Raw genomic sequence first — 25,723 nt, forward strand, 5'->3', positions numbered from 1 at the left:
TGTAGTTCGTGGTAAAGAATTGTTAACCTTAATTCTTTAATGACAGTCCATGACAGTTTACAAGAGACACATAGACTGATTGAGTGCTTAAACAACCTTCGTCCGATATTCGTTTGCGCTCGGTGCTTCCTGTGCTGCGAAAATTACTCTCGTACTGTCGTCTGTTAAATTGGACGATCGGATGAATATGCGGCTGTGAGTGACGTGAGTAAAAACGTCCGTTTTATTACACACATTCAAGTATACAATTCTTTCGTGTCTTTTCTCTTTGCTTTTCCGGCTTTGCGGTTGGAACGTAGCCTGCGTCTTTCAGCAGGATAATTCACAGATAATATATTCAAGGTAATCGCATCTCGCGACCTGAACGGCAGTATTTATTCATACCTATGTATGAATGGTAGTTATTTCTAACGTTTTTCCATCCCTCTTCATAAATCACCTTATCAGTTTATTATGTGTAAACTTATCACTCGTTACGACACCGATAAGATTTGAATTGTCGATAGTTACAGTGCAGGTGGTATGTACTAATTTCATGAGGTTCTTTAGAATTTTTGATATAATGTCGGCATTCCTATAAACAATAGTCAACCATGGCATTTTTTGGACTACAATATTAATAATCATAACAATATTAACAATCACACAAACGTTATAACTAATAATTAATCTACTCCTTTGGCTCTACAAATCTGTCGTACTATCATACTCAGCAAGCATTAAATTCGCTGTTCCTATGCTCACAACTGCTGTTCAAAGCTATCGATTATAATATTGGAGACTGTTCCTTTTTTTTTTTTTTTGTCACCTACATCCACACTTGCTCTGCTACTTAATTGTTACCTTATGTTTTGTACGCACATTCTCTGCGCTTAAGTGCATATGGAAAAGTGATGTATTTACCTCCTTATTAGAGAATCACGTTGATAATAAAGCTATAATGAGGATATGGTAATATTGAAATCAATTAGACGTCTATTTCATCATGATCTGATAAAAGTCTTAGGGTTTTGACCCTTAGCTCTCTGACTTGAGATTTTTTTTACTTTACAGATGTCGGGTAGTATTGTAGAATTGGAATAGAAATTTGAATCGACCACAATGGTGGTTCTGTGGTCGGGGAGACCAGGCTGGCTCGGAAAATTAGGTGTCTTGCTGCTGATCTCTTGGCTTTTAGTTCTCATTTTATCAGTTTCCTACATATTCAAGAATAGCCCATCATCGTCATACAGCGATAGTCCAACTGATAGGGATCATGCTCAAAGATTGGCTCAAATAGTTAGTGATTTTGATGTTCTTAAGAAACAAAATGAAGCTCTCAAAAACATCATTTTGGGGTAAGTCAATTCCAATCAAGATCTTATCATTTTTGTCATTTTTATTATTGTTTGAAGTATTCGTAATCGATAATAACGATAATAACGATAAAGATGAGGTGATAGTGTAACATGTCTTTCTTGGTAACGTTTTCCTGGGTTGATATTCACTTGATATTGAGAAGATTTTAAGTTATTTACGTACCAACGAATTGTTACGTAAATAAGTACTTGTTTGTCTTGTACAACGGTGGAACATGTTTAATGGCAAACATGTATTGGTTCCATAAAGACTGTCATTTGATTTTTCAAATTTATTTCATCATAGCGAGGGTTCGAAACACATGCAAGGGGACCATTTGGGTACGCTACAAGAGAGATTGGATAAGGCATCTATTTATTACGATTTATTCGAGCACAATGGGCGTCAAAAGCCTCCGAGAAACGGTGAGCCATCTTTGGAATATGAACAATTGAGACGCAGGATACGAGACGGTGTGCAAGAAATGTGGTAACTAAAAATATTGATTTATAATCAGTAATAAACATTGTGGATTATCTGAATAATTCAGTATAGCCATAAATGCGCCTTACAATCAATGACCTTGTTTGGCAGCTAGTCAACATTCATTATTATCATACGCATAGCACTATTCATTTAAATTTTCTTAGGTACTATGTTAACTCAGAGTTGAAAAATATCAAGAAAAACAATTATGACTTCACACCTGAACAGAGAGATAAAGATATTCAGGATTCACTGAAAAACGTTTGGGAGCACAAAAAATCGCTAATATCAGATATAGATAGATTAGCATTGGTTGATGGATATCAGGATTGGCGGGAAAAAGAAGCCAAAGACCTATCTGACCTTGTACAACGGAGGTTTAGGTAAGTATTCATGAAGTATCATCATGCATGATGTCGAAAATTCCTATCGAGCTGACTAATTATCAAAACAATTCCATCAGTTAGCTATACATTGTTCAACATATACCAGGTGCCATGTTATTATTATTCTTTTTAAGGTACCTACAAAATCCTAGTGACTGTGACAGAGCTCAAAAATTGGTATGCAGCTTGAACAAAGGATGCGGCTTTGGTTGTCAGGTAAGAATTAGGACTAGTTTGAGCAACTAATTTTTACAGTACTATAATAATTGTGAAGATTTTTGAACGTTCTGGTTTTGGATAAGTGGAATCTTGTACATAAAGTTCTGAGAAATCACGATGCTGAAAAGTTCATAAGTATTTAAGTATTCGTGAAATGTTCACAGGTCCATCACGCTGCCTACTGTTTTTTAGTGGCATATGGTACAGAAAGAACTTTAATTCTTAAGTCCAGAGGCTGGAGATATCATAAGGATGGATGGGAGGCGGTTTTCAAACCTGTCAGCGATACATGTCTATCACCTACAGGTGGATCTCATGCTAACTGGCCTGGCGATGCAACAAAACAAGTTGTTTCATTACCGATTGTTGACAACGTGTATCCAAAGCCTGTATACCAGCCACCAGGTGTGCCAGCAGATATAGCACCTAGATTGGAGAAACTGCACGGTCATCCCATTGTATGGTGGGTTGGCCAGGTCTTGAAATACTTGTTGAGGCCGCAAGAAAATCTTGAAAGAGTATTAGAGTATTCTAAGGAGAAGATGGGCTTCAAATCGCCGATTGTTGGGATTCACGTTCGTAGAACGGATAAAGTTGGTACAGAAGCTGCCTACCATGATATAGATGAATATATGTTAAAAGTAAACGAATATTTCGACCAGCATGACATAAAGCTTGAAGACAGGCGAGTGTTTTTAGCCAGCGATGATCCGAAAGTAATAGTAACTGCGAAAGAAAGGTACCCTACCTATCAGATAATCGGCGATCCAGAAATAGCTAAAACTGCATCAGTATCTAGACGATACTCAGATTCGTCTTTGCAGGGTATAATAGTTGATATACATTTGTTATCGTTGTGCGATTATTTGGTGTGTACATTTAGCTCGCAGGTATGCAGAGTTGCTTATGAAATTATGCAATCGTCTCATCCAGATGCTTATAATCGGTTCGCCTCGTTAGACGATATTTATTATTACGGAGGGCAGAATCCACACCCGCACATAGCCAGGCTGGACCATACCCCGCGAAAGAGCAGCGAATTAGAATTAAAAATTAATGATCCAATAGAGGTCTTTGGTAACCACTGGAATGGTTACTCCAAGGGACGTAATGTACGGATAAACGCGGTTGGTTTATATCCAAGTTTTAAAGTTAGGAACCCCATAGAGGTTGTTGATTTTCCTAAGTATCCAGAAGTCCCAATCGAAGCGAACAACGAGCAATGAAAAGTTTCTCGGACTGAAGGTGAGACGAGATATTGGGAAATGAATATGACGGATATTCTCAAGTTAGTATCCAAGACAGAAAAATAGGACTGTGTAAATTCGTGAAAACAAAGCGAGTTTAATAAATTTAAAAATATTATGTACACTTTCTTTTTGAGAAACCAACTGTGCAAATTCCTGAAAACAGAGCGTGTATAATAAATTAAACAACATTATTAAACACACTTTGTTATTGAAATTTTGTACAGTGCTTGTCTTATAATTATTGATTGTGATTATACAGTGCTAAATTCCTCTTGTTAAATTTGACATAAATTAGGATCATGTACATATACAATTAAGATATTTATATTAAAATTCTGGAAGCACTGTTGCTAAATTATTAGAAAATTTAAGATATAAAACCTGCAGACAAAGCGATGTATATTTTATCAGTCATAACAGAATGCAAATAACGTGACATCTGTGCCAACGCAGTTAAAATATTGTGAGTTAATACTACCTGAGGAAATCGATACATATATTACGCGTGAAATTGTACAATTTACAGATTTTCTAAATACTATTGGACTACATAATATATTTGATTGAATAATTTATTGAACAAATTCATAAAATATTATTTGTTTTCGTTTTATTAGTGTTACACGAATTATTGTTAATATGGAGTTGATATTTTTTTGTGCTCTGTATATAGAATCGACGGATGCATACCCAAATACTCAGTAATCAAGAAAGATACATTAAACTGGGATGATTGGAACTTGTATTATAAATTCATACTAATGATTACACATGTATATAATCATGCGGTTACTAGAAGGGCGCAGCAGATCAAAACAGAAATAATCGAGTTATCACAACACAACAGATATAATGAACAAAACCACAGCCCATCTGTAAGTATTTCTGAAATTGATTGTTAGTAAAAAATCCCAAATTTGACGGCAAGCAAAATATTTTATATAAGAACTAAACATAGTGTTACGTTATACAAATCATCAGGGCTTGTACATTGCGTTAGTCATTATTTAATATTTAATGCTAATCGATAAGATTTTGCTAATATTACATATATTCATATATATTTAAATATATATGAATATATGTAATGTTAGCAAAATCTTATATATATATATGGCCTCAGGTCTTTACCTATAACCATCATATTGGGGAGTTCCCACCAATTTTTTGGACCCTATTCTATAAAATTGTAATATATTTTCTACCTTAATCGGGAAATTTGACGAAAAGAAAATTAAAAAACGAGTAAATTTTTACTATACTGAACAATTGAATTGAAATTGCTATTAAATAATAAATATTTCATTACCGAACACGTAGGGAGCTTGAGGAATTTATGATTGAAACTCTTTACCTGAAAAATTAGTGGTAATTCAATGTTAATATGTAATAAATGCAGAAAGAAGATATTTTTCAATTTCAAATTATTCGCATGTAACAACACCGTGTCGGTGTCTGTGTTCCGAAATACATTACGTCAAAGCTGGCAAAGAGAAGCAAGAGAGCGATCGCGCTCGCGTTTTTCGTGTTCCCGATTTTGTAGCTCCTTCCAAGGGGCTCTACTTCCATCACTGTTTCCGATACGAAATTGGTTTTTGCAGTTTTTGGAAATAATTTTCGAGGTGCATTAAAATGTTACCGACTAATACTCTGCCGTTTCTAGCATCACGGAGGCTGTAGATGTTCCTAATTTGTTCGGATTCAACTATCGCCACAAAGGTGTTGTGTATCATTCATTGCTTTCTTAAAATAAGGCAGAGTATTGGTCGGTTACTGACATGAGGCTATGTACCTACATGCATCTCGAAAATTAATTCGAAAATTATATTTCGCGACTGATGGTATGTATTACGAATTTTGGGGGGGGGGATATGAAAAACGCAATTGTGGGCTCTATGTTCCGAGCACGGAGTGATTGAATGAAAATCCAATATGGCCGCCATGTGACAGCCGTCTGGTTTGTCCCGTATTTCGTGCAGTGGAAATGATAAAAATTGTAGTTCAGTTCGACAATCAGCAGCCAAAATGTACAAAACTACGTGTTCCAATATCCGAGATGTATTTTTTCTTTGCCGGTGTTACGGAAGTGTGAGGTATGGTGAACATTACGTAACAAAATCTATATGTCAGTACGATGAATGGAGGTTATATTATGTAGCATATCCTAGTTCAGCTGTTATTCAACTTCCCATGTAGGACGATCACTGCGTATATTCCAAGTTGTAAAGTTGTTACGTTTTAGGAACCAGTCTAACCATTACGATACGCTGTGCATCAAAAATGATGCTACACAAAAAGAAATCCGTGAAGCGTTTATAAAACTATCGAAAGAAGTGAGTTTACCGTCAGAGTTTGATATGATTTTCGTAACATAAGTAAGCCGCTTTATTCTTCATTGCTAACATTCACTTCAAAGACACGATTGCAATACAAATGTGAATGGTTATCGGTATTTGTAAATGTATCAGTCTACCAAATAACCGATAGTCGAATCAGGTTTGTATTTCAGGTAATAAATTGGCTTTGGTTTTATGATTTCTCCAGCTCGGCATACCCCTTCAGAGCTATCTTGTCTTAATATTGTTCCAGCTCCATCCTGATGTGGGAGACAATGGCAGCCATACAAAATTTGTAAAAGTAAATGAGGCTTACAGAGTTTTGAGTAAGGATTATACTAGACAACAATACGATAATCGATTAAAACATGGATACACATTTGTTCAACAACCTAAAGGAGAGCAAACTTACTACGAGGCTGAGCCAGTGTAAGGATCGTTAGTTTTTATTTTGAAGGATCAATTTCATGTTTGGATTCCCTGTTTCTCATTTTTTTTCGATATTGAAATTCAAGTTCCATGTATCGTTGAACTATTCATTTGTAATCATTTCCCGAGTGAAATTTTTCTCATCGTCAGCTGAATTATTGTTAAAATAATGAGGAAAGTTGCCTTTGGATTCATGACTTTCCCTGATGTGGTTTGCAATTTCCACATCTGTTCGATACTTCCATTTTTTCACAGTTATCGAGATCCAGTATACCAAGCAGCTCATAACCCAAGAAGAACTGAATTTCATGATGATTACTATGGAGTAAAGGGTGTAAGTCGTTTTTCAAACGTTAAAATAGCATTGATCTGTGTAGCATTTGCCTCCGTGATACTTGCACTTGAAATGATGATAATCCGCAAGTCTGTTAAACGAAGTCAACAATACTTGAAAAATCGTAGTCTTGAAGTCGAGGGTAACTATAAGAGGACACGCTCCTTGATGGCGACCAGGACTCGTCAAGAACAGATAGAAACTTTGCAGAGAGAGTTTGACCTTCAACACGGTATTCATGATTTAGGTGCAAACGAAAAGTAGGTAACGAATTTTAGGAAAATCAAGTAAAATAAGAAATAATCTATTTTACCGACCGAAACGTTATCGAGGCGAAAGTACTAGTTAGTGTAGATACAAATCTAGCCACAGATTTGAACTGTGAGGAAATTTAGGCAATTTAGGCATAGCAGGTGAAAGATCGACGAATTAGTCGTCTAAAAGCGAACGAAAGAGAGAAAATGAAGTTCTGGCTGTAAGATGCCTTTGGATATCTGTTTCTACCGCATTTTGAATTTATATATTTTTTTCTCTATAAATTTACCATCACCGAGTACCTAATATAGCTACACTGCAGGCTGTGTCCATTTATGTTACAAATAATAGTTTTTTACCCGTGTACAGTAAAATGGTTATGTAACTGAAATATACAAAAGATTTTAACCGTATACGTAAGTGCGTATATACATACTTATGTATATATTAAGCATTGTTCTTTATTTGTGCTGAGATAAAAGTTGAGTAAAACTTTTCACAACGCTGTGCAGAATTAATTTTAATAAGATATCTACTTATTTACCCTGCTGAATATTAGTTGACTTTCTTCTTTCAACTTTATCATAAAGAAATTTCACTAGTACTGCTGGGGAAATTCTTATAATATAATGAATATTATGTGTAGTGTTTTGTTGAACGTAAAAAGTGTAATATAAAGTTGATCTTCTTTTCTCGTACAGCTTTAGTACTCACTTCAACTGCAGTCACAGTAATTATATAATTGACAGTTTATTATATACAATTATTATACAGTCTTAAATTATTGTAGTGTTGGGATAAAGATTTTTCTGATCTGCTATCAGCGATAACAATAACAACAATAATAACATAATAATAATAATAATGAAATAAAATAATTTAATTCAAAGTTTTTGGGAAATAATAAACATTTTATCTGTACAATAAATTCAAAAGAATCGAAGGGCACCTTGTCCAGATTCGCATAATTATATGTCAGTTTGAACGACATGCTTACGACGAAATATTCCACGCAAAGCTCTCAAATTTTTTTAATGTAAGTTACGATTGCTGCGTGTGGATCAGATGGTGTAAAAACTGGCTTCCCATCTTCGTCAACGTATTCGGCATACGGGAGAGCGTAAGTGGTTTCGAATCCGAGTCGCTGACACAGCTTTCCCGAATAGAAAGAGCTGCAATCGCATCGCAAAACGTCGAAACCGAGATCCTTGGCCAAATTTCTATACAATGGAAGAAAGAAGAAAAATTATAAGTATTATCGATCGATAAATGTACGTTGCGATTTTTTTCTTACATTAAAAACAGTACATGAGGTGAAAATCTTCGAAACTGAAGGTTTGGTCATCTATGCATTTTATCACATTTCATAAATATAAAAACAATGAAATGCAAAAACCTGCACTGTTCCCTTGGATGGCGAGCACGGTGTGATATTTATGATAAATCAACTCAAGGATGGAAAATGAAGGCATTTATAAATAAATATTGTAAAAACCGCTTCCCCTTTTACCGAAGTTACAAAAATAGGTCAATTTAGGTCAATGACTTTTTACTCTTCTTTCCGAACGGATAACGGAAGTCGGTGCTGCAAATAATTGACCATATCAAGAAACACTCTATTTGTCCTTTCTACCGTAAAATTAGCAAGTTAAATTTTGTCATGGAAGTCAGGAATTAATGAAATACCTAACATGAAAACTGTCATATATTGTTGATACTTGCGGAAATTTTCCATTTCCAACGAACAATCATTCTTTCATTTTATACAACATTCGAGATAAGCATGTATTCTTTTGTGCAGCTACTTACTCCGTTCTTTCCACCAGCGCTTTGGCCACACCTCTGCCTCTCCATGTTCCGTCTACAGAAACTATTCTCAATTCCAAAACCCTCTGATCGGGGAATTTTTTCGCCAGGCCAGCTTTCGTGTCTACGTGACTCAAGAGTTTCAAAATTTTTTTGAATTTCGGATTCGCACAGTTCGTCACGTACTCAGGCTCCCCTTCCTTGGGCGGTTCCATTACTCCTGATAAAAGGGGAGAGAGGAATAAATAATTATCCAAGGTAGGTATATTGCATTAATAAAAAAAAAAAAATATATATATATATATATATAATAAATTGGCAAAACAATCGATTTGTTGAAATTAGAAAAAGTGATATTCGACCACAACCAATACTTTTCTTGTATCATCAAAGGTGATAAAAATTAATAATGTACGTATTCTTTCTTCTTTCATTTGAAACAAATTAGAAGCAGAAACAACAGGTTGAAAAAAAGGATACTCTGTGACGTCACCCATCCTAAAGTATATCTATGTATATCGAAATAGGCGAAATTTGATTCCTTATAACTTCTGCAATTATCATTTATAACGGAGATGAAAAATATATGACTCAATTATTTTTCAATTCTCTACTTTATGCACGTGAAAAGCAAAAAATGAATTTCCCTTTCGCAGTTTCATCGCTTATATTACTCTTGGGTTTTTTTTTTTTTCTCTCTCTTTGCACAACCGCACGAATATGCGCGAATGCGTAATTTTCCGGCAATATCTCACCGTTGAGTAATACCCCTATAATTTCACCAGATGAGGAAACGGCCATCATACTGAGGTTGTCGTCGATGCTCGACATGCTGTAATCTTCGAGTTCAACGCAGGTGCTGTTCTCTCCATCGGGAATCAGTTGGATTGAGTGATTCAATGGTTCGTCTCTGAAGAAGAATCGCCTAAGGAATTTCAACACGTTCTCTTTGTCTTCGGCGGTAATTATTCGGAAATGGTAGTCCATTCCCCCTCTCGACGAAGCCTTGTCCGCCAGCTGAAACGGTCATTCAAGCAGGTATGTCAACTATTATCAGTCTCTGTAAATATCTCTCAATCGCTGAAGAAGGAGTAGAAAATTATATTTTCTTTCTGCAAACTGTCTATTACGAAAATATTCGATAAAATGACACCTGGAAAGTATTAATTGTAAATTATTACCGTAAACTAAACATTCATTTGCCTGTATACCGTATATGAGGCATTTCACGTGTAATTGACCTGACCAAAACCCATTTACCCTCTCAGAACTGGTTAAAGCTTTGTAAAATATTCTCAATAGTACGGGGAAAAAAAGAAAAAAATTTCAGCACGCAAAGAGTCCTCTGCAAAATCAAAGTAAACAACGTACACTACCAAAATTTTTATTCATTTAATGATGTCTGAAGATTTTGTAGGTCAATATTCGACCTTGTGCCGACTCGTGAAATATCCGGAAATCATTAGATGAACGTAAATTTCGATTGTAAATTTGTTTCCTTCGAATTTGTACCGTAACCACTTGCTGTCCTTGAAACTTTATTTTTCTTTTCTTTCAGAATTTCATTCAGAAAAAAATTCATAGCTACAAAAGTAAATTCGGTGTCACGATGAAATTTATGCATATTTTCCTACACTGACAAATAAGTATTCTCTGAAATTTTCAGCGAAAAAAATTTATCGTCTCCGAAAAATCTTGAAAAACTGTAGTGTTTTAAAGTTTTTATCAACTTTCAGGGACCGCTATGTTCCTTTACGTATTGCAACTTTAAAATTCACTCGAAACTGAAACTTTTCCATTCACAATTTTAATTCTTTTTATTTACTATCGTCTGTAGTTTTCGAATTATACCGGATTGAAACTCGGACGTTGTTCATTTTCGAATATATTTTGTCGGCTGTTAACGTCAATGTTTAGCTTTTTTCTGAATATTATATGGGCTGTGTATTGAAAATACGATATGAAACAAAAAAAATGTGCCAGTAGAAGTACCAAGTTCTGATTCTACAGAGATCAACAGATAAACTTGACAAAGCCACCGTGATATAATTGTTGCAAACTATCAATACCGAGTAGAATTTTATTTTATTTTATTCTTCCTGTGAACCTTCCCATTATATTCTGAGCAAGGATTACAGATTGTAAGTTTTAATTTTCTCTCAAGTAGAGCGAATTATCCACTGTCATGATGAAAATTACTTAAGCAGATTTACGGTGTAACAATGGGGATTGGCGCAGTTTATTAATATAGGATTATATCTTCATTAAGATGCCTCGTGTAGCGGTTATTATTTAGTGATTAATTTGAGGAAGAGATTTGATAACGCGTATATTAAAATCGCGCAGGTATTAGCGATGCTGTTGCGCGTTTGTTTGAAAATATTTCCACGCGGTAGATGAAAGATGAAAATGTGAAGTCTAGGGAAATATTTACAGCTTCTTACCGAGTATCGAGATATTCTCGGGGCATCTTTAGCGAAGTCAGTCTGGTGCTTATCGTTGTTTCTAAGCGTGGTTGTCTGCATTTTTGCAACGAGTTGAGCCTCCATTTTCAAATTTTAATAACTAACGACAAGTTGAAACTGCGTAAAGGAAAACTGGGGAAGCCGTTCGCAAAATTGGAACGAATATCGGAATAACAATAGGAACGACGCAAGGAAACTCCGAAAGCCACTTTCACTACTCTCATCAAGATCTTGTATCAATACGAAACGAATCTTTTCATCGAGAATTCGTAATGGTTTGAATACCACAAACTCCCTGCGTAAAATATAATTAAGCTCCTTCGCATCAGGTGTTGTCGCGATTGGTAATAATGTGGTACTGCGGCGAGTGATATGAGGCGTTCTCTTATATAGGCTTTAAAGCCTGTCGGGAAAAGCCATTCTTACGGGTTAAAGGACGAGGCTTGGCTATAGTTTTCGACTGGTATCGTTTCGCTAACGAGATCACTGGGGAGATTACAGTTGAGGTCGACCTTACACGCCCACGAAAGGATACGGAAATGAAGAAACTCGTAATTTGCTTCACGACAGCCAAAGGAGTTGCCTGGTAGTTTATCCTGCGTTAACGCGCGTCCTCGAGAGATGAATTATGACGTCACGATGCCGTTCTGTACCGGAACTGGATCTTTCGGCAGTAATAAACGGACCTACGAGTATATCGGCACCGAAGACGTTTTACGCACTTGTGCATTTTTGTTTCCACGTTTGTCCATAACTTTTTTATACAGTGCTGTCGATAGGGAGTGATTTTTATGCAAAAAGAATATTTTTCAACATTTTATCCTGTAGAGTTAGATTATCGATGCTTGTTCAGCGTGCGTCAAGCGCCGAGCAGTGCGGTAAAAAAAAAAGGTTGGCGCATGCGCGCCACAGAAATACGCTGTTTTACACACTAGGGTTTTCCTTCGCGCACGCGCATTTTCGAATAAAACAATTTTACGCACTGTGTAGTCGAGCGTAAGTTTACTAACCTCGATTTTAAACGCTGCCGGTGGCATCTTCGGTGCGTCTCAGATCAAACTTTCCGCGTAGACTGCAAAAAATATCGGTGCGGATACAAGCGATATTCGAACGAGTGTGGCTTGCGGTTTGAGCCAAAATCGTACTTGTTACATGATATATACTATTCGATGTATGGTAAAAAGTCAAAATACCTTCAACGAGTTTTTTAGTTGTTGCTGTAATACGTCCGTACAATTTTGAGTGTTACAATTTTTGACCCGGGTTCGGAATTACCGGTTTGAAAAATCTTGCCGGAAATAAATATTAGATCGAAACTTCCGCAATTTTCTTTCTATCGTGCAAAATCCGGTTACATTCACCATTAATAATTTTACTATTCCTATTATTGTTTGTATAATTTTTATCCATGATATTCGGCATGTCATTTTGAGTTTCACAATCTGGAGCTGAAACTCGGAATCGCGGGCCTAGAAACGTCGATGATTAAATTTTGTGAAACCGATTAATATTTTTAGATTCTGGTTCACGGTCGGTCGAATGAACAGACTTCGCGATTCTCATTTTTAATTTGGCGCTTGATTTTAGACAAAGACGTTGCCATCAATCACTCCAAGGATACATTATCCAATCCATCGGACAATTTTTAAAAGGTATAATGTCAGAGTGCGTAAAAACACGGTTATTCTTACATTTAGATTCATCCTGGCGACTTAATCTGATCTGCTCTGATACAGAATATTTCTATTCGATACAGGCTTAGGTCGCCTCATTAAAGTGTCATTGTATTATCTTGTATTACGTTACCTTATAACACACATTATCATTTAACAATAAACGTCTCGCGATCTTCCTCTGAAATTCTCTTGTGCTATCGAGATTAGTCTCTATGTATTCATTTATTCAAGCAAGTGTAATTTTTGCGCACGGTAAATTTTTCGTAAATACATCTGGTTTTTTTTCTGGTACAAAATTTTGGTATTCAGAACTTTACCCGAATTATTATTATTATTTTTTTTTGTTTCACTTTTCAACCAACTACAGTGCGATACCCACTTGACTACATGTCTCTTAGGATAAATCCACGTTCCTAAGAGAATTTGATCCTAAGAAAACGTTGAGATCAATTTCCTACAAAACAACCCTGCGATCATATTCCCCCTCAAAAAGCGAAGGAAAGAAGAGAATTTTTTTCACTGAAACTTGTACCGTCGTGTTGGATGATTTAGGATTCCCTGGGTGAAATTTTTGTAATTCGCAACCCCTAGTCTATAACCATAAATGATATCTTGAGAATGGATCAACGGATTTGAATGAAAATTGGTACTCGAAGGTTTGTTTGGTGGCTATTCACGAATTTCAGGCTAGAAACGCGAAATTCAAAAAGGCGATTCCAATGTGGTAGAGAAAACATCAAAAAATATTTAGATTTTGGTAGAAATTAGTAAAAGGCGGTAGTTTCTTGGGTCAACGATAGAGAATCAAAGGTCAGATTTCCAAAATTTGTAATGATGGTTCCATGATAGTGGTTCAAAAATTTTTAAAATCGTCATATTTTCATGTAATATGGCACTTGAGGACTGTTAAATCGTCAATCACGAATCTGAATTTGTGAACAAATTTTTATTTTTCGTATTGGGCCGTTCTTTCCGAAAAATATGACCTATTGTTTTTTTGGTGTAAAAATTATACATTTTTTACCCAGCTGAAAAGTTTTCTTTTGGATAAAAAATTTGCGAGTTTGAAACGATTTAATATTGGATATGTATAAATTACAATCACAATTTTTTCGATGCGGGGAAATGACAATGAATACGTGTGGAAGCTAACGTGACAGAAAGAAATAAATAAAAAAAATGGACGACAAATTTCGGTAATATATACAATAAAACTTTGTTTTTTCCTGACTTTTCAATTCGTCTTTCGAACTCGCTGTCGGCTGCTCATATCCAAAATACGGTTTTTCTATTTAAAATCAGACGTTAATTGAAAAATCTCGAAAATGAAAAGATCGTGGATACGGACCTCGAGGTATGTGCACAAGTATACCATACATGTAACCATGGTCTACATACTACACACGGTATTCCATGTGAACCCGACAGAGATTATCCCTGACCGTCTTACGGACAGACATGGTTCCTGTATGTATAAACTCAACTTTCATACGTTTTTGCAATTACAACTTTGTTCAGAAGTTTTTACTACGTCGTTATTTATCTATGAATTTCAATGTATTCAGGATCTACCGCCGTTTTTTCTATCTTATTGTGGTGTTTCGGTCAAGACCCGAGGATAGTTTGTAAGTAGCTCCCAAAACTGTACGGATGAAATTTTTTTCCCTCATCATTCAAGTGTAATTGGCGAGAAATTTAACCATTGTTGGTGAAATAAATAGCCTGCAAACATAAAACTGATTACACTTTCCTCAAAGGATTAAAATTGACGTGGTATATTCGTAATCTTGTGAAAGGAAAACAACGAGGAAGAAAAAAAAACTTTCGCAAATAAGTACCTGAAGGGAATTTGAAAAAATGTCACTGCTCTTGAAAGTTTGTGTAACGATATGGAAAAAAAACACATTAATTACGCGCCAAATGGTCAGGGCTAAGCCTTGGCCGAGTTGGCACGGGATACACCATATATAATTCGAAGGACCCAAACGTGGAACGAGATAACCCGCGGATGTACATATGTACCCTATATATACACCTATATAGGTATTATATATAGTATTATACAGGGTGTCCCTAAATTGAGGGACACGGACCAGCCAGCGTGATACCTGACTGAAATGCAACCGAGAATTTCTTTACAGGAAGCTCGTCCGACGCATAGTTTTTGAATTATAAGCGATAGCGTTAGGCCAATCAGAGTGCACCATTTCATCTGGATTTGCCGCCACGGAAATTGCTGTTTTGTTCGTCTGGGTGAATTATTATTATTCGGTTACAAAGTAAATATCGGCACCTCCCCTCACTCGCTGTTGTACCCCTTCTCGAGCGCTGACCTCGGTATTGTTGCCGCGGCACACGCTGCCGGCCGCACACCCACGGACGCACACTCGTGTGTGTGATAATAAGCGAATGCCCAGCTACACAATACTACGAAACACACATCTACGAGTGAAAATAAAAATAAATCTCCAAATAAATCAGCGGATTTAAGATTTAATGTTATAAAACACTTCCAATCATCGATGTATGCATAAAACTAGAGATTTTAGATGATTGATATGCCGTTAGGGTTCATAATTAGTCATTCAATCAATCTGAATTATGCTTTCCGAACATTTTTTGTGTCTTTGCAACACAACTTTTCCACTTGTTTGAAATTCATCATTGACATCCGATTTTTCAATAATGCGAGGGAACAACAACTCGCTGAATTGACGTGTCAATAGGTTTGTAAATCAATTACAATTCACCTGAGTTCACTCAAAATAACTGAATAAATGAGAATTCACTGAATCACTAAAAATGATAACTGAAATCATGAGAATTATTTGAGATATAACTGAATTAGGAAGAGTTGTAATAAGTCAAGTTACGTTGAATTACTTTAGATTCGTGCCAAAATTTTATGTTAAGAGAGAAAAATAATCAAATTCAAATGAAAAAGTAATTTTAAATCAAGAAGATGAAAATTCCCAAATACCTGAATTCAAATGAAGCAATTTCAATTTAATAAATCTATCTGAATTTGAGGGAAAATAATAATTATTATTTGGAATAGAAAACTGAAATCGAATTACATGAATAAATTCAATTAATTAAACTCAAAAAAATATGGTGTCATTCAAATTCCTAGTTATATCCTCGTCGATTCAATGTGGGTCTGGAGTGGCAAGTAACGTTGAAATTGTTGAGATCAATGCTAGTGATGGCCACTTATCTGAGAATAATCGATGTATCGATTAATCGATTTCAACAAAGTATTTTGTTTAATTAATTAATTATTATTTTCCCTCAAATTCAGATAGATTTATTAAATTGAAATTGCTTCATTTGAATTCAGGTATTTGGGAATTTTCATCTTCTTGATTTAAAATTACTTTTTCATTTGAATTTGATTATTTTTCTCTCTTAACATAAAATTTTGGCACGAATCTAAAGTAATTCAACGTAACTTGACTTATTACAACTCTTCCTAATTCAGTTATATCTCAAATAATTCTCATGATTTCAGTTATCATTTTTAGTGATTCAGTGAATTCTCATTTATTCAGTTATTTTGAGTGAACTCAGGTGAATTGTAATTGATTTACAAACCTATTGACACGTCAATTCAGCGAGTTGTTGTTCCCTCGCATTATTGAAAAATCGGATGTCAATGATGAATTTCAAACAAGTGGAAAAGTTGTGTTGCAAAGACACAAAAAATGTTCGGAAAGCATAATTCAGATTGATTGAATGACTAATTATGAACCCTAACGGCATATCAATCATCTAAAATCTCTAGTTTTATGCATACATCGATGATTGGAAGTGTTTTATAACATTAAATCTTAAATCCGCTGATTTATTTGGAGATTTATTTTTATTTTCACTCGTAGATGTGTGTTTCGTAGTATTGTGTAGCTGGGCATTCGCTTATTATCACACACACGAGTGTGCGTCCGTGGGTGTGCGGCCGGCAGCGTGTGCCGCGGCAACAATACCGAGGTCAGCGCTCGAGAAGGGGTACAACAGCGAGTGAGGGGAGGTGCCGATATTTACTTTGTAACCGAATAATAATAATTCACCCAGACGAACAAAACAGCAATTTCCGTGGCGGCAAATCCAGATGAAATGGTGCACTCTGATTGGCCTAACGCTATCGCTTATAATTCAAAAACTATGCGTCGGACGAGCTTCCTGTAAAGAAATTCTCGGTTGCATTTCAGTCAGGTATCACGCTGGCTGGTCCGTGTCCCTCAATTTAGGGACACCCTGTATAGTACTATATATATATATATATAAAAGCGAAACTAATCGAGCAATCTTGATACTGCCAAGGGTTGAGTTGTAGAGAATCAAAATGCGAACAAAATGAGCTTTAGAACGACTCGATCGGATCATTGGTACCTGAGAAAACCTCGATAAACAGTAAAAGTCTTAGTTTTTATTTAAAATTTCATATCGCAGTCATTTTTTGAGTTGTAACGCAGGTTCTTCAGGCAATAGTAGTGATTGATGTGTTCTTTATTTGTGCATAAGACGGGTGCTGTCGGATTAACAGTTCGTGCACGATTGCGATTTGAATTTTTTAATCCCCTTTAAAACGAGATTGGCGCACGCGCACAACTGAAATGCTCTACTTTTCATACTACGGCTATTACTTGCGCACGCGTACTTTCGAATAACTTGATTTTATACACCGAGTCATTGAGCGTAAGTTGCCTAACATCAATTTAACGCGTTACCAGTTGCACCGAGACAACTCAAGACGAATGAAATAATTTCGTTCCTTGTTGAGAATATTGAAATTAAATAAAAAACAAAAAAAATAAAGAATAAATAAACAATAATAAAATAAAGAATCGTGGTATCACGAGTTGCAGACAATGTTTCTACGTTGAACCTATTCTAAAAATCGCGAGGGAACAAAACCTGTGTACTTGAAAAAAAGCAACCCGGCATCAGAAATAGTGGAAGAAAATTTCAAATTCACTGTGATGTTTGTATATTTTAAATAGAACGAGTTAGCTGTTTATTTCCGTATAGCATAACCGTAGTTCACAATAATCAACTTGTCAAAACGCATTAGTGTAACACAGTGATAACTGAAGCGATTAATTAATAGTCGCGTGTACGAGATCTATGCACAATATACACCGAGCCCACAATGTTACACCTGGTTTCTAATAACTTGGGTAAATTTGATTGCTCCGATATTTATCTGTACATAAGCATGCGTAGGTGTTGACAGTTTATAAACGACAAACATTTACAGACAAATATCCAGCATATTAATTGCTGAGACACCCTCGTTCAATTATCACGGTAATGCTTATACAATTTACACAATATTAACCATATCTAATCCAAAGTTATACACGTACATTGGGCAAAATATCCAGCTCTGATTACTCAATTATTTTCGTTTTTAACCATAGCCGAATAATACTGTACTGTATAAAAAATGAAAATCAGTTTTCTAGTTTTAAGAAAAAAATTTATCATTCGTTAATGTATTCTTTTCGATTACGCGATCTGGTGCTATATTTTCTCGCGACTATTGCGATAGTCTGATGCAGGCCCGGCGATAAATTTATATTTAGACCTTATTAAATGAGCAAAAAAAAATTAAAATTCTTATGGCTGACAACTGTAACCACACTAAACAGTTATTCGTGCCACGTTTTGCAATTCCGACAATATTTAAGCGGTTATTGAAATTTTCTTTCAGCTATATAACATACAAGAAACTCGTACACCGAGTGAACAATATTTATTCGCATAACTCGATGGTTGATATAATACGCTGATTCACGATAATAATATAATGTAACAGAGGATGAATAATCCTTGGATATATACGGTGTCATGGTGTCAGTATGTCCCAGAGTTTCGGATATACTCCAACTATTATGCTAGGAATCCCATCGCTTTCAAATAAATTAAATCCTTTCTCAGTGTGTTGCGGTACTTACAAAGCTTATTCGCACGTTTAAATACTTTTTGCTGGCCGTTTGTCAAGCAATTATCTGAATTATCATGTTTCTTTCGTCGATGTTTCTCGTGCATATCCGGCAGTTAATAAACAACGGGTGGATAATATTTACACGTGTATTAAGCATTCTAAAATCCATCAACGCAAGTTAATACAAGATCCTATAGACATATGCGTTAATTCGCGACAGCGGTCAAGTTGATAGAATTACGAGTAGCCTAGATTTTCCGTGTGACATATCACTTGGTTATCCTGTACAGCTGGGCTTCCAATAGCGTGCGGACAACTTATACTATAATATTACCAGCCGTGTCATGTGAACCGGTTATTCCGGCACAATCGTGTCGGAAGTGAGAAACCGTAATCGGTTTAATACCTGCGATAACTCGATCTGCAATCATGCTGCAAAAATTCAACCTCTTACACGATGCAGGAAAGAAAAGACCCGGCCGGTTTTTGGGGTAAACAAATATGGAAGGCCACCCGGTCGCCAATTTTTTCTATCTTTTCATCGGTGGTGTGAATTCGGTACTGTACGTATAACCAGTCGTTCGATTTCTGCATCATACACGTGTGGAAGTGAATTTTGTTCGAAATTGTTTACCTATTTATAGAGCGTTGAAATTCGCGGTGGGAGACACGTAGAGAAGAGAGCGATAGCTAAGAACAAACGAAAGGCAAAATATTTCTCCAACAATTAACGTACTGGCAGTAGTGGTTCTGAATTAAAAAGCAAATGTTTTTTTTTTTTTTTTTTTTTTTTTTTAGATATGTGATTTTTGTCTTTTTCGTATTCTATATACTACACAGCGAAATAATGTGAAAAAAAAGCAAAGCTCGGTAAATATTCTAATAATACTACGATATGCATTTGCGAACACTGCGTAACGGTAGCTTGCAGAGTTCCCAAGAGAATATAAAGTAACGCGCCAAAACAGGATGCTACCCATTTGCGCTGGCCAAGTGTTCGTTTTCATTATCCAATCAGCCGATCATCGAGCGTTGGACTGTTATCCCTCCAATAAATAACATCGTTGAAGCGGATAAAGTGAGACCGGAAGTTATCGGATTAACGTGATATTATATACGTTTAATTTTTTTATCAAGATCGCGTGCATTTGCGGTGCACAAAATTTACCCGGTAAATTAAGCAGTTGCAAATTTGATACTGTCTCGCAAAAAAAAAGAAAAAGAAAAAACAACGAAAAAACGTACGCGAGAATTGAATGAAATCAAATCCGTCGACGCGGAAGCTGATCGAGTTATACCGTATTTGAGGTTTTTATTTTCATCCCAAAATTTCATCTCATTTAAGTTTCTTTCATTTTATATAACTTTCCATCAAGTTCTTCGAAACCTTTTACAACGACCCAAAATCTGTATCATCATGTTGCAGCAGGTGATAAATCATTCGGAAACTAAACGTACCGATTAATTGGTCGTATAAGGTTCATGGTCACATTGAACGACTCTTGCAATCCTTGAGGCGGGTACGTACGAATATAAATGTAACGATAAACGGGGGAGGTAAAAACGTACAATCAGCAGGTACCATGCATGTGAATAAAAGTGTAAGAAACGAACGGCATCCACATCGTAGAGTGAATATATTATTGTACAGAACGGTGCACCGGGTGATAAATCATTCGAAAACTGAACGTATCGATTGTTTGGTTGTATAAAGTTTAAGGTCACGTCGAACGCCTCTCGGAATCCTTGAGGTGGTTTAAGTGAGTAACAATACATGTTAAGTACGGATCAGACAAGCGGTAAGGGCATGACCAGTCGAGAGAGACAACTCTAATTGTCTGAGTAAAAAACAAACGGGAATGAATTCAACAAAAGTACTCCACTTACAGACAGCCGGCACTGACCGAAAACTTGATTATATTGTAGCCGGAGCGAGAAATAAATAAAGTAAAATTAATGAACAGAAAAACAAAGCGGCGTCCGTTTCTATAATACTTGGCGCATTCCTTGTTCACAGCTAGTTACAGCCGATCCAGCGCTATCGACAATTGCGGTGCGGTAAAAACTGCGAAGAATTGAGGGGAAAAAAACGCATACCCGTAATACCGGTAGTTCGACAGCCGTGTCGGACTTTGTTTGCTTAAGGATATTATATAATACTCTGATACGTAATTTTTAATTACATTTTTTATTGCCCCGCAACGGTCTGAACATTGGTTTTTGATATAAGAAAAAATTCGTCCGAATTATAGGATTATTACCTCAAAGTATCTGACCTTTTCCAACTTATTGTTAGATATAGCATGCAAAAAAGTACAGGTTACTTGATTCATTTTTTTTGCCGAAATTTCAAAAATTATATTGAGCACGTTCTTATCTTTAAAAATGTTTAGAATTTCTCTACAATTTTTTTTTTTTTTATTTCAAATTATGAACCGAAAACGAACTCCCAAGGTGTACGAAAACGAATATTTTGTCGTTTGTATTGAAACAAAGCCAGTCCAACTGTCAAACCGTATTAAATGATTATTTTAAAAAATTTTGCGAAAAAAGTGAAATGAATGTCATTTTGACAAAAATTATTCTTTATACCTTGTACTAGCAAATAATAAAAAGAAAAATTCACACAATCTAAAAAGGTCTAATGTTGCAGAATTAATCTACATTCTGGATTCGCATGATAGATTCTTTTCTTGGTACCCAAGGTCAATGATAGAAAATATCCACAGATGTTTACGTTTCAACCCTTCGATGAGGGAAACATTTATTGAACAAAACTTACGTTATACGTAAACCATTTGACAGAAGCCAAAAACAAAACGAGGAACCACTTTGGCCATCTGGCAGAACTGCAATTATCAAGAATTAATAGGCGTTAAAAATAAAATAACCAATTAAAAATCAATGGCATACTTACTAATTTGACATAAAAGGACAACTTGAGATCAATCGCTGAACTTACTCGTACATTTTTAATGTAAAGAAAGCTAATATCTTTAATATATCATAAATATATCAGAATGATTGGCAATTGCTGTAGAGCTGTGGCATAAAAAGGGAGCTAAAACGTCGCGACCACATTTCCCATGGCTGTTGTACGTCGTTTTTCCATTCCTGATGAGCTTGCCCTGTCTTAAGAACTGCCCATCCACCAATCCAAGAACTTTATCTTCAACAGGTTAAGGTACCTTATAAGGTATTTCTCCTACGGCGTGCATCAATCAAGAATAATCACCCCATAAAATCAGCAGCTGAATGTGCCTTTTTGTTTTATGAGAAAAAGACCTTTGCACAAGGATCAACTCTAGCAGCAGCAACTTCACAGACAGCGAGGTTTCAGGCGATATTTTTTTTTTTTTTTTTTGTTACCACTCGGTCATTTAAAATGCCTTAGAAGGAGAGGCGAGTGTCCTGATCATCGTTCGAACGCGAACGCAGGGTACGTGCTACACGTGGAAGAATATGGCTTATGCTTAATCAGGCGGAACCGAATCGACCGATGCGATTATAACGCTTATCGAGGCGTAAACTTTGTAGTAAATTTTTATTCTCAATTCTATCCAATCGCGAAATATGTGCAATACGTGTCATATTGAGAAAGGAAATTCTGCCCCAAGAATTTTTTTAGTCGGAACCGCATGCCGTGTACATATGTAGATATATCCGCATTCGTATGTCGTTAGAATTCGTCGATTACGTAAGATGTATATTAAGTAGTTATATTATAAACCTAATCGGACAATCGCGAAACCGCTGACAAAAAGTCGATTGGCTTTGACAAGAAGTCATTGCAAGGCTTTGTACCTACACAATAGATGATGCAATTCATATTTTTATCAACGAAAAACGAAGGAAGTGAACGGAAATGAGTCACGGCAAATTCGACCAACACAAGCTGATATATGAAAAACGGAACCCTTATAGGATCACTTTGTTGACCGTCTGTTTGTCTGTCAAGACCCAATTTTTGGCCCGAGTTACACACGATGGTTTTTATAACAAGCGAATGAAAAGTGGTTGGGATTTGTGTGGTAGATTTGCGGAACGCGAGTAGCTAAGTTTTATTCCCTAGGGACGAAAACGATCTCCCAAGGGACGAAAGTAAAGCAATTCTGGTCTGCGCATGCGCAAACGTATTCTTACAGCGCCGAGATGAAATTGCTCAAATTCTCCACTTTCCACTTTGCATGCACGTGTAACAAAAAATATTTGACATTGTAATTCAAATTCAAGCATTCAGAGATCAAGGTTGAATTGAAGTTTGCCGTTATACTGCACGAGATTCGAATAGTACAATAATATGCAATTGCAATTAGGCTACCGCAAAAACTTGTTATTTATTTGTCCTTCCATTAATATATATAATGATAATTAACAATGATAATTTATTGCCAAAATTAACTTCAAACGTACAGTAAGCTTACATGTGAACATGACAACTAATATTAAACTTGAGGATAAAATTAGACTGCACCTACACTGAATAATTTAACCATTAGAATCTTATCATCAACGGTATCAAACGGTTCCGAGTAATCCAAAAATGCAACAATAGCCGGCCTGCTTTTACACAGTTTCTTATATATAGATTAGGTCACTAAAGCAACGACATCATCGGTGCTTGTTTCTTTCAAGAAACCGAATTGGTTAGATTATCTTATGCGTTTCAGAAAGAATTCATACAATACTGTAAAGATCACCATTTCAAAAACTTTGGACAGGTTGGATATGAGTGAAATTGGTCTACAATTGCTTACTTGATTTCTATGGCCTTACTTGAATATCGGGATTATTTCAGCAGTTTTGAATTGCCGTGGACAGATTCCATCACTGATAAGTTTATTGATGCCTGGCTGTATATGGCGATCGTATATATACGTCATGGCATTTTTAATCCGGTTACATTACGCGGATGTGCGATAATAATATTGACACAGTGTCAGCTTTCGATCAGATATTTGTTATACATTTGCAAAATGCATGCGTAATGCGCTCAAGTGATGAACGCATTGTCATCGTTGGCTGTGGATCAATCGAGTAAGGCTGAAAAATATGAAAGGTCTTTATATATTGAATATTATTGAACGTCACGGTTATGAGCGTAGGAATGATACGCGATACATTTAAGTATGTCATTTGAATATGTGCAAAACTTAGCATACGTAATTACCGACGGTGATAAGTCTGATACCGGTGTATTTAATTATAGGTAAGCATTTATCGGTAGCATATTTATACACAGGTATACGTATATTTATATATTTTTTTATTTAACACTGCCCGTTTAAATTATACTTGTATGCAATGTGTGTTTAAAACGTTATTCTTACAATTAATTAACGATAGCTATCACCGTCAATTATCGTGGAACTCTACACATATATTATAAATATACAATATACTCGGTGACAATTTTTCATTCTTGTATATCTCTGTTTTTTTTCCATTTCAACGATTAGTTTCACTTTTTCGCTGCACGCGATCATTAATACGCCTTTTTGCCGTTCCCACGTAAAAAGAGAATAAAAACTAATAGATTTTGTGCCAGATACATCAATTACAGTGTTTATTGTTGTTTCGGCTATTCGTGAAGCTAGAAATGACAAATTTTACTTCAGTTATAATAAGTTATTGCCAAATGATCGGTAAAACAAGTTGGTTTTTTCGCTTTTATTCCCTCAAATGCTACTGTTTGATAGAAAAAAAATTCCCCCCGAGAGATAAGCTCTCTAGCCCAAGTCTAACAGGTCGCTCTTTTAATTTTCATTTGCCATTCATTTAACATGGGAAAACTTGAATTTTAGTTAAAAGTTGAATATTTTTCAAATTCATACGTGGATTCTCGAAGCTGATTCTCAGAGCTTTTCTACGTAACAAAGAATATTTATCATTGTTGTATAATACGTGTACATAAAATTCATCCGATAAATTTTGAAATCTTTATTGTAACAATACATCCTATTAAAATGTTTTAGTAACTGTAACAAATAAAATTTTTTCTCAGCGTAGCAATGAAAATCTCGACGTAAATATTCACACTTAATTCGTTTTATTCTTTTTGTCACTAGCGATTTTGCAGAAATTTGCGATATATCATAAAATATATTCTCCAAAAATTTTTTTCCTCTACACAGATTAAAACAATGTATAGAAAACATCTGTATACAATTGTTCGTCCGATCAATTCGTTTCCTAATTATGCATATGAATTAGCGGGCCAACATATCCGACAGATTTATCGTCGGAGGTATCAAATATTATGTAGAGCATAATTGAATTCTTGTAGCTTTGACCGTCAAAATATTCTAGGTTTCACTTGCAGGAAGGAGAGTGGAATTGAAGGAAAAAAATTTGACAGGAACAGGTTTTATTTTTGCAATTTGACAGACAAATTAGCATCGAAAATCGTCAGAAAAATATCTATCAAATGGTCGATTCGAACGTTCCATGCTATTGTTTTTCTTATCTATTTCTTATTGCGCGGCAAATTAAAAAGGAGCTTATATCCAGCCTCGAAGCGATTGGAAGAAGAAGTAAAAAACAGTCAGTCATTAGAGTTTCGCGCGGCCTTCAAAGATGTTCAAAGTCTGCGATTATTTTTTTTTTTTTTTGTTTTTTAAACTGAAATACGTACACGACATGGCCGAAAAAATTTCCGATTCATTTTTCCAATTATTATACACACGTACCGTAACATTAGAAAACTAATAATTCTAATGAGAGAGTTATTTTTCGATTTCCCGGGACAAACGAGAAAACAAAGCCGTTTGTTTAAGCATTTAATAATCGCACAAAC

The 25,723-nt window shown here is 35.6% G+C and overlaps 4 protein-coding genes across 9 annotated transcripts in view; 3 read left to right on the plus strand and 1 right to left on the minus strand.

The window, feature by feature from the left end:
* LOC124306634 (alpha-(1,6)-fucosyltransferase) lies at window positions 1-5,175 on the plus strand. 4 transcript variants are annotated; one of them, XM_046767453.1, is made up of 7 exons: window positions 1-204; window positions 300-342; window positions 1,054-1,337; window positions 1,645-1,827; window positions 1,989-2,207; window positions 2,345-2,426; window positions 2,594-5,175. In XM_046767453.1, exons 3-7 carry the CDS (start codon window positions 1,102-1,104, stop codon window positions 3,653-3,655), a joined length of 1,782 nt encoding a protein of 593 aa, XP_046623409.1. In that variant the 5' UTR covers window positions 1-204; window positions 300-342; window positions 1,054-1,101; the 3' UTR covers window positions 3,656-5,175. The 4 variants fall into 4 exon arrangements, with proteins under 4 accessions (XP_046623409.1, XP_046623411.1, XP_046623408.1 ...); XM_046767455.1 differs by lacking the exon at window positions 1,054-1,337; XM_046767452.1 differs by lacking the exon at window positions 300-342.
* On the plus strand, window positions 4,418-8,094 carry LOC124306637 (dnaJ-like protein 60). 2 transcript variants are annotated; one of them, XM_046767464.1, is made up of 4 exons: window positions 4,418-4,554; window positions 5,922-6,012; window positions 6,269-6,444; window positions 6,700-8,094. In XM_046767464.1, exons 1-4 carry the CDS (start codon window positions 4,532-4,534, stop codon window positions 7,040-7,042), a joined length of 633 nt encoding a protein of 210 aa, XP_046623420.1. In that variant the 5' UTR covers window positions 4,418-4,531; the 3' UTR covers window positions 7,043-8,094. The 2 variants fall into 2 exon arrangements, with proteins under 2 accessions (XP_046623420.1, XP_046623419.1); XM_046767463.1 differs by lacking the exon at window positions 4,418-4,554 and adding an exon at window positions 5,314-5,772.
* LOC124306636 (arylalkylamine N-acetyltransferase 1-like) overlaps window positions 7,895-25,723 on the minus strand; it is a 25,446-nt gene continuing 7,617 nt past the window's right edge. Inside the window, exons 1-4 of one of the 2 annotated variants that reach the window (XM_046767461.1) lie at window positions 11,284-11,672; window positions 9,595-9,856; window positions 8,843-9,059; window positions 7,895-8,253 (exon numbers count right to left, since the gene is read on the minus strand). In XM_046767461.1, the coding sequence (XP_046623417.1) occupies window positions 8,055-8,253; window positions 8,843-9,059; window positions 9,595-9,856; window positions 11,284-11,388 (783 nt within the window). In that variant the 5' untranslated portion in view covers window positions 11,389-11,672 and the 3' untranslated portion in view covers window positions 7,895-8,054. Of the gene's footprint in view, window positions 8,254-8,842; window positions 9,060-9,594; window positions 9,857-11,283; window positions 11,673-25,723 lie in introns of those variants that run through there. The other variant, XM_046767462.1, reaches the window with a different exon arrangement.
* The window catches only part of LOC124306635 (fasciculation and elongation protein zeta-2), a 50,075-nt gene continuing 34,097 nt past the window's right edge, over window positions 9,746-25,723 (plus strand). The window contains exon 1 of the mRNA XM_046767460.1: window positions 9,746-9,877. The gene's annotated coding sequence lies outside the window, so the exon portion shown is untranslated. The remainder of the gene's footprint in view (window positions 9,878-25,723) is intronic.

The sequence above is a fragment of the Neodiprion virginianus genome, chromosome 6 (genome assembly GCF_021901495.1).
Source record: "Neodiprion virginianus isolate iyNeoVirg1 chromosome 6, iyNeoVirg1.1, whole genome shotgun sequence".
Classification (NCBI taxonomy): domain Eukaryota; kingdom Metazoa; phylum Arthropoda; class Insecta; order Hymenoptera; family Diprionidae; genus Neodiprion; species Neodiprion virginianus.

Bases quoted from the DNA above. Each gene is read 5' to 3' on its own strand.
- LOC124306634 (XM_046767453.1), top strand. From the start codon at position 1,102: ATGGTGGTTCTGTGGTCGGGGAGACCAGGCTGGCTCGGAAAATTAGGT. The intron at 1,338-1,644 runs GTAAGTCAATTC...ATTTCATCATAG, and splicing joins CTCAAAAACATCATTTTGGG to CGAGGGTTCGAAACACATGC. The intron at 2,208-2,344 runs GTAAGTATTCAT...ATTCTTTTTAAG, and splicing joins CTTGTACAACGGAGGTTTAG to GTACCTACAAAATCCTAGTG.
- LOC124306637 (XM_046767463.1), top strand. From the start codon at position 5,705: ATGTACAAAACTACGTGTTCCAATATCCGAGATGTATTTTTTCTTTGC. The intron at 5,773-5,921 runs GTATGGTGAACA...GTTACGTTTTAG, and splicing joins CGGTGTTACGGAAGTGTGAG to GAACCAGTCTAACCATTACG. The intron at 6,445-6,699 runs GTAAGGATCGTT...ATTTTTTCACAG, and splicing joins TACTACGAGGCTGAGCCAGT to TTATCGAGATCCAGTATACC.